The sequence below is a fragment of the Canis lupus genome, chromosome 23, assembly GCF_003254725.2.
Source record: "Canis lupus dingo isolate Sandy chromosome 23, ASM325472v2, whole genome shotgun sequence".
Classification (NCBI taxonomy): domain Eukaryota; kingdom Metazoa; phylum Chordata; class Mammalia; order Carnivora; family Canidae; genus Canis; species Canis lupus.
In genome coordinates, this window is record NC_064265.1 from 45167747 (window position 1) to 45181775 (window position 14029).

The window sequence follows — 14029 nt, forward strand, 5'->3', positions numbered from 1 at the left end:
GCTCTGTGTCATCAGTCAAGTAACTTCTATCTGATCTGTTTCCTTATTGATGAGATGGGAACAATAATAACACCTACCACTTAGGGTTGTTGTAGAATTGCATTAATAAATGTAAAACAATCAGAATAATGTCTGGTATGTAATAAGCACTTGTGTTCTTAACTTGCTGTTAGTTGGCTATAGCATGGGTCAAGGATTTTAGAGGTAATGTGACAAGTTTTTGTTAGCTCCCTAGTGTTGTATAGATTGGAGTTGGGGAACTACGGGAATATGCTGAGGTAGACGGGGAGCTATTAGAAAGCAGGTTTGTCAAAAGGTTAGTTAGTAGTCCCTAAGAAACTACTCCAGAGCTGTGAGGTGAATCATGAAGGCTGGGAGCTTGCCAGGATGAGCCCATCAGTTAAGATTCTATGGTTATAGCCCTAGGGAGTGTGTCTCTAGGGAATGGTAGAAATAGATGGTGATTAAGATGTGGGAGCTTTTACCTCTTAAAGGGGCATTACTAATGCAAGAAATTAGAAAGCTGTCATATAATTGCTGTGCCATGTTTTGCCCTAATCCAGAGAAACCACATGTAAATAAATGGATTATGAAGGTAGAAATCCTATCAAGTTCATCCCAGAAAAGGACTCAATTGTTCATCATCAAACCCTATCAAATAGATCTGAATTTTTATATTATGAAGATGTAGTAGCTTAATTTATTTTACATGAATATCATACCTGGGAACAGCTTTGCTAAACTGCTAAATGTTTAGAGACTTATAAAGGCATCTGATACAGAGTAGTATGCACTGGTCCCATTCACATGAATATAAACATAGGCGCACACACATAATTGGATGTTATTTTATCTGTATTAAACCCTTTCTTCTAGAACCATAATCCTGAATTATTGTGAGGGTCAGCTGGATTTCATTCGGTTTTTTAATTTCTTTCAAAATGTTTTTAAGCAAGCTTTTATGTAGTTTTTTTTTTTTATTAAAGCTGTTACACAATATTAGAAATCTAAAATCTTCCATCTTTTTTTGAAAAGTAGTGATTTTACTGTACTTTCTCAACCTCATTTCCATTTGATTCTTGGATCTCACAGGAATCCTTCAACTGCTTTCTACCAAGCGTTCCATTTGAACACGTTTCAGGAATCAAAGAACCTCTGGGATAGGTATGAATACTTACATATGGAATGCATACATACAAAAGTGTATGCATGAATTGCTTTGCACTGTACTGGTTTCTCATCATTAAACCTAAACTTTATATGTCATTTTAGGGGGGGAAATCATGCGATATCTAGCATGGGACAAAGCAGCAAAATAAACCAAAAGAACAATCTATATTTTAAATAGAATATAAACATACTTTTCTTTTTACTTCACTTTTAACTATATTTACTTTTTTGAAGGATTTACAGATTCTATTGAATTTTATTATATGAAATATCCACTTATCCTTGTATATTTTAGTGTAAAAATATATTCTGTAAAATAAACTACAGTTAATTTACTTTTGTCCTATTTTATATGCTTTCTCTGTAAATGCCTTAGTGACTCAAAGCAAAATGTTATTTCATATTAAGAAATTGGAGAAATTACAAGACCAAGTTATCAAAAACAGTCATTGTTGAATCCTGTTGAGAAACTAACATCAAGCTTGTTTGTTAGATTCCCTAGACCTGCCTACTTTACTGTTTTGTAAACCCCTAAAACAGTTTTTCTCTTAGAAATGCTATATACATTTTGTTTTTAACTTTTTAAAATATAAAGTCTTAAGAGTTCATTTATAGCAAAAGATAATTTGGTTTATCTTTCTGCTTAACACACATTTTAAGTAGTATATGCTCTGTTCAGTTATTTTGCTGAATATTTATCAGTGCTCCATCATTCTGTCTTTAATTAATAGAACAAGCACAAACGCTATTTTAAAAATTCACACAAAGCTTCGTTAGATTCTTTTAACTCTGCCTGGCAACGCATTTGTGTCCTCTGGCATAGTTTGGATACTACTCATGGACTTAACTCCATCTCTTTCATTAGAAAAGAGTATTGCTAAGTGCATGTACATGTCATGTTCAGACATGGTTTATATTGCCTACAAATGGTAACAGTCTTTTAATTCTTAGGCTTGATTTGCTTGTGTGTTACTCTAAAGAGATTTTCTAACAAAACATCTTTTCAGTGAATGTTCCTTAACTGAAAATGTTTTAAAACAGTTACTTACAGAGCAAGAACTTCTAAAATTTATAGTACAATGTTTATAACTTCAATTTTGAAATTATATAGCTGTATCAATGTAAATTAAGACATAAATGTAAATTGTGGCATGAAACAAGCATGAAAGTTCAGTCATTCAAAAGGCTTATCCAGTGTAGCCAGGGTGAGTACTTTGGGTTGTACTTTCCTTTTTTTTTTTTTTTTATTTTATTTTATTTATTTATTTTATTTTATTTATTTATTTATGATAGAGAGAGAGAGAGAGAGAGGGGCAGAGACATAGGCAGAGGAAGAAGCAGGCTCCATGCACCGGGAGTCCGATGTGGGATTCGATCCCGGGTCTCCAGGATCGCGCCCTGGGCTAAAGGCAGGCGCCAAACCGCTGTGCCACCCAGGGATCCCTACTTTCCCATTAGAAAAAGGAAAAATAATATTCTGTTTAGAAATGTAATAAGAAATAGTATTGGTTGTATGGTAATTTATTTCAAATAGCTAAATTTTGTAAGCTACCACGATACCATTATTAGTAAGAGCTCTTATTTTCATCAGGACAATGTAGAAAGATGTTTTATTTTTTGTAATTTTGACCTAATATTAAAGGTTTTTGTTTCATAATAAAACAACCATAGAAGTTGCCTACTCATCATTTGTTGTTACAGCCAAATACTCCTTATCTGTTTTCTTTTCTAGATACAGAAGTATTTAAGGTATCAGAAATGGAGGCAAGTTGCTGTATCTGTAGTTTCTCATTGGTTGAATGTATTTTCTCTTCTCCTTGAAGCCTGTTATCCAGAGCCAAAACCATTAATAGTTTGTTAATAGTACGTTAATGCCAAACTATAATCAGAACTTCTATTCTAGATCAGCCATTCTGCACTATAAGTTGGCCCTTTGGTACTAAAGTGACAGGTCCAACCCAATACTAGTGGTTTCCTTTTAACTTGGCACCTAGCTTATTAAATTTTCATTAGAGGGATACCTAGCTAGCTCAGTTGGTAGAGCGTGTGACTCTTGATCTCGGGGTCATGAGTCAAGCCCCAGGCTGGGTATAGAGATTACTTAAATAAGATAAAACTTAAAATTGTTTCAATTGATAGGAGCAGTAGGTTAGCTTTAATAGTTCTAACTGTATGACCTCAGTTGGCCAATATCTACTACAGACTTTTTAGTAATTATATTAGCAAATAAAGTATTATCGACGATACATTCTTTTTCATTGCAGACAGGGTTGAAGGTTTGTGTTAAACTTTTAAAAATATTAAATATAACTTCTCCTGACTATGTTTGTGTTAGATTTCACCAAATTGCCTTGTTCATTTTTTTACTGTTATAAATTAAGGGTTTTTAAACCAATTTTACTAATTTGGCAAGTATGTATTTTGCAGGAATGATTCTATTGAACAGAACCATTCAAGAGCTTAAGGGACTGTAAATCCTTTACATTATCTACTTAGTTTGAGGTATAAAAATTGCTTATCAGTATGGACATATACTATATTTCAGGCTCTTATTTATGAAATCATGGAACTCATTTTCAGTAGACAGCTTTTAAGCCCTGTGCCAGTTTTCATTAAACCTGCCCTAAATAGCTGAAGATCCTTGGTTTTGCTTTACTTGAAAGACTGGAATTTTTTTTTTTTTTTTTTTTTTTTCAGAATTCTTCTAGCAGAGTATCTTTTAATCAAAATACAAGTAATTAATATACCTTTCCTCACATTGACTCAGAGGTCCCTAATGGCTCCTTTGTTTCCTTCCCTATTTAAATTAGAATTAGCAAGTTGACAAGTTTTCCACCCATTTGCTTCTGCCTGTATTTAGAAATTCTCTTTCCATTGATAGCCAATGCTTTATTCAGTTACTGTACTAAAATTGAAGCTACTGTCAAGCCTGCCTTTCCCTTTTCCTGTAGGTGCCATCATTGTTCTCTGTCTTCCCAGTTTGTCATTTGCAGAGTATTCAGGGAATCAATCAAGCTGAAACCATCTTACTCCAAATAAAAGGACACCTCTTATTCCAAATAAAAGGACAAATGATACTGATAGCTCAAAAATAATACAACCCTTCCTTAGGAAGTGCAGAATGTTTGCATTGATGGTTTATTAAACTGAATAATGTAGCTGTCATAATTAGCTTTCTGGAGATTATCTTACTATAGTGATACTTAGTGATAGTCTAGCCTATTGGCATTTCAGAGTAATAACTTTAAATTTTGACTTTCTACTTCTTTAAAGAACAGTCCCAAACTTAATTATTGGCATTGCTTTGTTAACAGCGACAAAATTAGAAGTTTAGAAACTTATTTTACTTAGGAAAGAGCCTGGGGAACAGGCTCTTGTTGGGAGTCCTTTGTCTGGAAAAAAAAAAAAAAAAAAAGCTGAGGGTAAGAATTTATAGCAAACAAATTTACCCTCTTGTATATAGCAGGTCAGTAAGGTAAAAGAATATTAGGGAGGAAGAAACTTTTGCTCAGGTAGACTAAAGGAAGAAACCGGGTAATCTGTCAGGATTTAAACTTCGTTGATAAACGCTTGCAGTATTTCTGCCTTAATGAAGAAAATGCATAAGTGTAGTTAACAAATGAGAGTAACAGTTGCTGGGTGTGCTATCCCTGTGAGTTGGCTTGTCCTTCTTTATGATAGCACCACTCTTTAAAGAGATAACGAATAAGGAAAGTAGTGCACATGGTTATTATTAACTTAAAATGAATGTCTAAGTTTATGGTCTTTTTACTAGATACCTGATTTCAGTGAAGATGTTTTATTTTTTATAGTGATTATTCACTTAATCTATAATGTAGTTTAAGAATTACTGGATTTTTTAAAGTTCTTCTTTAAATCAAGCTATTTTGTGTTAGAAAACAAGTATTCAGTATTTTCTATAATTGATCCTATGAAATTTCATTTTTGAAGTTAGTAAATCAGAAATAAGCTGCTTGTATGAGATAATTTGTTTTATTCATCTGCCTAGAAGGTTGGGTTAATCTAGTTTTTGGAAGCTCAGTGATAAGACTTAAAAATATTTTTATTGAAGTATAATTTGTATCAGAAAGGTACACAATTTATAAATGTATACCTCAAACTGAATACACCTGTGTAACCAAGACCCAGCTCAGACACAATATTGTAAGCTCCTTATTTTGTGTCTGTATTTATCTGGACCCAACCAGTCCAAACCTATGTTGTTATAAGGTCAACAGTACATAATTTTGAAGAATCGCCATAGTGAATTGCTTTTTTGGAGACTGTTACTAGTTAAATATTCTCTCCTTATTAGGTGATGTTTTATTATAAGTACCTTGAGGATGATATGAACCTGAACTATTTTTGTAAGCACCCCAAACATATTCTCTAATAATTCGTCCTTTAGTACTTACATAATTTATTATGTGATTACATTTTGACCTATTCCAGTTACAGACACCCAGTAGAAGATAATTAGAGACATGATGATGTTAGAGGACAGTTTTAGTGACCTGTCACCTTGTAGGACTGGATCTCAGATTTATATAAAAATCTAAGGACATGCTTATAAAATATCCAGACATTAAAGTAGGAAGTTACAGCTATTCTTGGATGATAGCATTTATAAATTTAACAATCTGAAGCATGTGAAGAGATTGAGAAATTGGCAGACCTTGTATGTAAATTCAGGAAAGTTGAAATTTAGGTCAGAATGAAAAAATACCTAACATGTATTAGTTGCCTGTGTTTTACAGTATTGATCAGCAAGTGATATTGATTAGCAAGTGACAGGCCTGTCAAAAAAGCTAATGTAATTTTAGGCAATCTTTTTATAAGTAGAAAAAAGAGGAAAAGATAGTGACAGATTTATTGTACCCTATTTGTATAGGATAGTTACTCTAAATACAAAGGTAACTAGAAACTCTACCTGGACAGCCAGGGGATATTTCAACAGAGGCTTTGAGCTTACTTTCTACAAGTAGATGCATTCCTACAAAATAGTCTTGTCATCACTACAAATTAATATTAATACAATTAATAATTTTCTTCCTGGCTATGTCAGGAATGATGACCTTGAATGAGGCTTAAAGCCAATTATTTTTAAAATCCTTATTCTGTAGAATTATCCCCCCCCCCCCCACACACACACACACACACACTTAGTTCTAAATGGGAAAGAAGAGATAAGAAAAACATTGGAATTGAGCTCCTTGTTTTTTCATTGTTGGCCATGATTATCAGAAAACCTGAAATAGGGTGCCTGGGTGGCTCATTTGGTTAAGTACTTGACTCAGTCTCCCTCAGGTCTTCATCTCAGTTTAAGCCCTTTGTTGAGCTCCATGTTGGGCATGTAGTAGGCTAATGAAAACCTCAAAGAGCTGTGTATTTGCTTAATGAATGAAAGACTGGCAAACTCTTAGGAAAGAATCCCATATCAGAGGTAATTAAGGGGGGGGCGGTCACAATAGGAAAAACAATGAGCTGGGTCTTAATAGGGAAAAGATATGGAAGAACGACATCACATGATTGAAAGTGTTGTCATTTAAAATTCAGACATTTTATGTCTCTCAAGTATAGCCTGGAAGTATTGGTCAAAGCTTCTTTAGGAAGTGGCCTTTTGAGTTGGAACCTGAAAGGTGCATAGAATTTGGTCATCAAGAGTTAAAGACCTGAGGGAAAGCGAAAATTCCAGTTAGAGGAATTCAGCCACTGTGAAAGTACAGGTCATATGTGATAAGGATGGTTAAATTTGGTGCACAAATCATTTGAAGACAACAGAGAAGAGATATTTGATTGGACAGAGATCAGAGATAATAGAAATGTAATGAAGACCTGAATGAGGGAATCAAGATGAGGAAAGATCAGTTGTCAGAAGATAGGAATTATGTGATGTTACAACTCAAGGGATATGCCAGGGAAAAGCAGTCAAATTTGATTCCAGAGTCTCAAACCTAATGGACTGAGGGAATGGTGGTACTGTTAGGAAATATTAGTGAAAGAATTGGTGTGGGAAGGAGAAAATAATAATGAGCTTCTTAGTTTTAGTTACTTTTGGATGAGTTGAGCTGGTGGAAAATCAAGGTGGAAATACTCAAGGTATAACTAGAGCTGCAGACCTGTTAGAGAAGCTAAGGCTAGAAGAGATTGAAGACCATTTATTTATTTGTTTCATTATTGTTATTACTATTGCTATTATTTTTTTAGAGTTCGAGCTTTAGAAAAGGCTGAGATTGCCAAGAAGTAGCAGAGTAGGCTAAGAGGATCAAGCCAGGACCTTGGGAAACACTACCTACTTTTAGAGAACAGGAGAAGCTCTGAAGAAGACACGTGATCTTAGAGACTAGAAGATTCTGGGGATATTATTTACTAACCAAAATGAAAGAGAATATTTGAATCTATTTTAAAAATTTCAAATTTACAGAAGAATTATAAGAATAATTAAAAACTCTCCAGTAATCTTACTGAGATTGAACATTCATTAACATTTTGTCATACTTGCTTTATTATCCTAACATTATTTAGGAATCCTTTAAGAGTAAGTTGTAGATACCCTGTCCATTTGATCAAAGAATACTTTTAGCTTATGTTGCCTAAGAAGATTATATGACAACAGTTTAATTAGCAAACTCAGGTTTGATATATTGTTATCTAATATGTAACATACAGTTTATATTCAGATTTTACGGTTGTCCCAGTGTCTTTCATGACATTTTTTACTTCATCCAAAAGCCAATACAAGACCACAGAATGCATTTAATTATCAAACACTTGTCTTTTTTCCTTCTGTCTTATATAGATAAATATTTTTCTTATTAGTCTTCAGTAGAACTATCTAAAGTTTGAGTAGACTTAAAGTCTGTATTATAAGGGGTGTGGAGCAGAGATAGGCAAGATGCCTAAAATCCAGCTGAAACAATTATTGGGACTGGAAAATGTTATAAGAAGATCTCTTATTTCTCACAGTTTGGAGGGGGGTGATGGCAAGGAGAGAGGTAATGGCAAGGAAAACATATTAATGTGGATGTGTCCCTTGAAACAGAAATTGAAGTGTATTCATGCACCATTTTTTTTCTGTATCATTTTGTATATATATATATATATATATGTATGTATTAAGTTGGGATTCTAATTATCTGGAATTGGAAAAAGTCGTTAATTTGAAGACATTTTTAGTTACCTCTTGGGCTTTACAAATTATATAATTGCTATCCATTATATTCTGTTGTATCCTCGTAGGTTCATTCTGACAGTTGCCTAGGGTTGATTGTCTGCTGCCAGATTTTTAACCATTAGGTATGCATCTCATTGTTTGATATGCTATTTAGTGGATCCTAAGCATTTCTTCTCCTCTCTTAGCTTTGCTGTGGTTGGCTAAAATGGGATAACCTGATATACTGACATTATTTTCATCACATAACCAGACTTCAGAATTGATGATGAAAACCTGACAGCTCATCCATTATATGCTTCTGCTCATGTGTTTACCACCTTCTTTAGTTAGTAAATTTTCTTAACATAAGTGGTCACAGCCTACCCTGTAAGGTCATGGTTATTGTTTTCAGGGTGGAATTTGAGAAGCAGTTGAAATAGGTGAAAATAGTTGGTAAGGTCTTGTTAATTTATTTTTACTTTTCACCAGAATAGTTTAAGTAAACCAAACCTTTGACTAGAACAGAAACTTGTGTGAATTAACGTGTAAACTAATTTGCTAAACCCAATTTATTTTTTTCTGCAGAATCTAGAACTCTGTAGCAAAGCTTTTTAAGAAAAATCTCTTACTGAACTTGTTCAGATGAGAAGGATATTTAAATATAGCCTGAAGTTGTTGAACCAGAACAAACATATGTAACATCTGTTTTGTTTTCCTCCCAGACTTTTAACAATTTAAAAACTCAAAATCACACTTCTTTCAGTGTATTTAAAAATACAAAATATAGTGTATTTTATCTGCAGATAGTTTGGCAACCTTTTGGGAAGAAAGAAATATTAAGTGGAATTATTTTATATTTTTGTTTCATTCATTAGGGTTGGTATAGATGAGAGAAATGGCTGACTATATTCTAGTTGGCATTCTCTTTGTGTGCAAATGTGCCCACTTGTACCAATATTCTAAGTCACTCAGATCAAGATTATATATATATATATTAGATGTTTGTGATTGATATAAAGCATTTAAATGCATTAGCTTACCCAAAATTAGCTCCTGAGTTTAGGTTTCTGTTAACTGTTTCTAAAACTTTTTTCATATTTTACAGAAACAAATTTAAACGTGCTAATTTAGAATATATATTCATTGATATATATCTTTAAGAAATAGCATTCTTATGCCATTTTGTTTCCGGGTTATTTTCAAAGTTTAAAGATCCTTAGTTATAAATACTAAAAGGTTTGGAAGGTGCTCATTGTATTTTTTTATTTTCTGTTTTTAATTATTTTTGGCCCAGAAAGAGTGGTATATGTAACTTGTGTCTTGAAAGCCAAAAATTGTATCTTATATGACATATCTACCTGGTGATATGTCCAGATGAAGAAGGTATTCTTTCCCTAGGTCTACAGACTATTTGAAGGGTAAGGAGGGAGAAGAGTTGTATTGTCTGGCTAATCCCACTCCTTCTGTTCACAGTGACTATTGACAATTGATCTTCAGAAAATTACTTTGCAGTACTTTTCTATTTTAGATATTGCTAACTTAGTTGAAGAGTAGTTGTATTTTCTAATGTTAGCTGTTATTAATGAAAGCTCAGAGTCAAATATACAGCTTTCTGTTAACAAAGCCTGCCATTCCTTATCACCTATGTATTTGAATAATGTATAATCGGCTTCCATCTACTGTTTTACCTTTTTTATCTTCTGTCCCAACCCCCATTTCTATTTATTTTAATCCTCTGTATGTTATTTCTACTCCTTCTGAGAAAATGAGGATTTTAAATCATTTGTGAATGAATATGATCTATTAAAAATACCAATAACCTATCTTGTTAGGTGTATTTTCTAAAGCTGTATGAATGAAATTTTCTAAGCAATGTATTTTGCATTTCTTCCACTAACAGGTACATTTGATATGAAGTATAACATGCTAAACACCTTTTCATATATTTCTCATACTTAGTTTTTAACAACTATCTTGGCTCACCCACAGATACATGAAGTTTCCTATAATTGTGTATGTCTTTTTATATGTGAGTTTCTTAGAACACACAGTGTTCGTATTCTGTTAGATATGTTTGGACTAATTTTTTTTTTCATAAGCTTATTTTTGATATTCCTAGCCTCATTTTCCCAATAAGTAATCTATGGAAAGACTATACATACTTTATTGGGAGTCATACAGGATTGGCCCATTTCCCCCTTTAAAATTCTTCTTAAAAATAAGCATTTCTTGATGTTTAGGGAAGCAAGCATTGATTTATCATGTCTAGGGTTTCTCAAAACAGTGTAGTGAACTTTTTGAAGAAGGTGGTTTACACTTGAAAGTGAAATTTTGTACCAAACAAAGCAAAGCATATTTATTCAAATAGCAAGTTCCTTTAGGAACTTTGTAGGTTTTACCTAATTTCACATACAAGTTTTCAGATGACTTGGAAATTGCAGATCATCCACCTTCTTACCCCTGTTTTCTCTACTTTGTTCTCTATCAGTATAAGTTTGCCATAAAAGTAGCTAAATAATAGTAAATTTAAGCCTAGTTCTTGCCGAACTATACCATACAACCTAGTAGCTCACACTTAGGTAAATGGGATTTTTCCTCCTCACAAATTAAAAAAGAAAGAAATGATAAACAGCAAATATTGAGGATTTGTTTTTGATAGCAGTCTTGTCAGAGATTCAAGATGATTGATATATTAGAACAAGCTTCTAAATACTCATTTTGGGGAGAATTATAATTTTAAATTAAATTTTAAGGAGTATCGAATTAATCTTAACTATGTTCCTCTACAAACACCTCAGTTACCCAGTTTTCAAATTTTTAATAAGGATTTCCTACACATTGGAATTAAGTCATTGAAACCCTTCAAAGTTAACCCCTGTAGTTGGTAGCAACTAACTTTGAAAGTGCATGATGGGGAAAAATCTGATAATGGAAGCTTTGTATTTTTAAATGTAATACAGTTCTTAAGTCCTAAATTTACCATGTATTTGTATAATGTACACACCCTTTAAAAATTGTTTTCTATAAGCTTCATAGGAAAATAACTACATTTACTTTATATGACTGGTTTTAATTCTATATTCCAGAGGCTTTCCGGGCATTTATCATAAAAAATGTTTATTGTTGGCAGGCCCTTTAACAGAGGGTTGGTAGTCTGCCCCTCAAATGGCCAGTCTATCAGAGCCTTTACAGACAAGCCAAATTACCAGCATTACAGATAGATATATTTCAGGAAGCATTTACTTTGCTGCATGTGGCTGGGTATTATACCTTCTCTTGGGACTTGCCCCATAAGAGTAAATAATCAAAAGGATTTTTTAAAAATTTGGTAGTATTTTGGTTGATAGGAGACAAAAGTTGCATAAAAACTTGCTAACAAATGTTTTGGTAATATGTTGATGAAATGACCACAACTTTAAACTGTTGCTTATCCTCATCAGTATGGGTTTTTGCCTTCACCAGGTGATTACATAATAAGGCTGTGCTTTGACAAAAGATAGTAAAGTTTTATGATTTCATTTAAGTCAAATGTGTTGTGAGATTACATTTGGAAAGGTTATATTTGTAAATTGGAAAAATCCTAATCTTCAGATTGTGTGGGAGACTTTTAAAGACCATGCATAATAGAAAAATTCCATTAAAAGTTAACATTTGTAACAGCATAATTCCAACCCCCTATATTCGGGTCAAATATTTCTGGAGATGGCCGCAGAGTTTCCTCACAATGCTATCTTTGAGTTTTCTATAGCTTTGCATATATTATTGATCTTCCTCAATAATGGCTTCCTTTCCCCCCTTTCCTTTGCCCCATTGTGCCATTTTATTTAGGGGGTTAATTTAGGCAAAACTATGCCCATAAATATGTGGGCTGCCTTTTTCTGTGGATTACTGACAACTAAAAGTAGAAATGAGTATTCACACTACACAAATGTTACTAATATTACCCTTCAACAATTAAAATAGATGCCCAATTGAAAGTTTTCTTGTAAAAATTTCATGAATATAAGATCATTCTTAATGAAGTAGTTTTTGCCATTATTAAATATTCCTATCCCTAATTTTGTTCTTTGCTCATAACATAGATGAGCTATAGGACCACTTCTGAACAGGATACATTGTTATGTCTGTTACATAAAATGCATAATAAAATTTTATTCTTTCCATCATGTTGTCTAATTTTAAAATTTGGGGTGGTAGAGACAGACTAGGATTTAGGTATAAAAATTGAATGCTGTCTTGAGCATTTAAATGATTGGTATGGATTATTATTGATCCATCCACCTGTGTTAGAAGTTTAGAAATTCATATGGATGTGAGTCAGATGATAGAGTCAAGTGCCATTCTGTAGGACTTCAAAAATGTCTGTAGTAAGTTATGGTGTTAAATCATAATTTCTGGATCATGATCTTAAACCTTTAATTGGTTCCATTTCTCCTTGACTCTTTACTAACAAGTATTCCTGATGGCCTGAAAGTCCATGTTGAAATTTACAGTTTGAAGTATCCAGATTAAATATGAAATTATTTTACATTTTAAAAAAATACTTAAGTACAAAATATCAGTTGTGTAATCATGGTAAAACATAAAACTTTGCTATAAAAGATTTTTAAAGGCTATTTGATTAAAACACTTATTTACTTAAACTCTTTGCTAGAATTTTTTTTAGAATTCAGCATCGGAGGAGGAATGTGACATAATAATGATCGAAAGCCGAAAGTTTAAAAGTTGTGATGCCCTCACATGGTTGGAGGGTTATTCTAGCTTCTAAGGACTGAATGTTGTCCACAAGAGTGTCTCATCAGGTCATAAATTGGTAAGACTTAATGGATTAGATTTTATGTATTATACCTGATGTTATTGTATTGAGATGAATATTTATGAACAAAATGAGCACATTGTATAACTAAGAGTATAGTATTAAATATAAGTTCAAACTTGGAATTTTAAATACTTGGGAATATGTCATCCTTTCAAAATTTCGTGAGGCTGAAGGCTGTATCTTTGCAGTGGTGTTTAATAAATAATCAGTTTAAAAAATAAAGTGACATCCTGTATTATAGTAACATTATTTAGATATTGCTCTGGCATCTGCTATAGGTGCTTACAGTGCAGTTAAGAGCCCCAAATACTTACTAGTTATTATCACAGGAGGTATTTGAGAAATAATATATTAATCTTTTATTTAAAAAAAACACCTTATATCCATTTTCTTCATAAAATATAGTTTAAATTACTCCTATTGCTTTTGGGATTTTATTTTTCTTCTCGATGTCTGTAAAACTAAAGCCAGGAAAATTTTCTCAATTCTTATCTTGAGAATCAATATCAAATGAAAATGATACAGTAGAAGTCAGTATACTTTTTTTATTTTCCCTGAAAACAAAATACTTCCTTTCAGCATTGTATTCTGCTTGGAAAACAAATTTTAATACTTGTTTTATATAGTGTCTTACTGCTTTGTTTTACACAGCTGTATTTTGCAGAGGACTCTTAGAATAATACAGTTTAGACTAGGATGAGATCTTAATCTTCAACCTGAAGATCATATCTTGCAAGTGAAGAAAAAGAGCTTGGGTTAAGTTATATGTCCAAAGTTGTAGAATTAATATTTTCATTAAAGTATGGCATACATATCCTATAAGTGTATCGAAAATTATTTGAAATTATTGAATAGGCTACCATATCTGGTTTAAACTTTATCCTTAA

At 32.6% G+C, this 14029-nt stretch overlaps 1 protein-coding gene across 8 annotated transcripts in view; it reads left to right on the forward strand.

Moving 5' to 3' along the window:
* TSC22D2 (TSC22 domain family member 2) overlaps nt 1-14029 on the forward strand; it is a 48696-nt gene that overhangs the window by 12974 nt on the left and 21693 nt on the right. For 3 of the 8 annotated variants that reach the window (XR_003131609.3, XR_003131608.3, XR_003131610.3), the window contains exons 2-3: nt 1093-1164; nt 12978-13136. The exons of 1 other annotated variant lie outside the window; for it this stretch is intronic. Coding sequence is in view for 2 of the 7 variants with exons in the window: in XM_049099687.1 (XP_048955644.1) it covers nt 1093-1164; nt 8410-8431 (94 nt within the window). In the remaining 5 variants the exon portion in view is untranslated. Of the gene's footprint in view, nt 1-1092; nt 1165-8409; nt 8447-12977; nt 13137-14029 lie in introns of those variants that run through there. 4 more of the 8 variants (XM_049099687.1, XR_007405113.1, XR_007405114.1 and 1 more) reach the window with 4 other exon arrangements.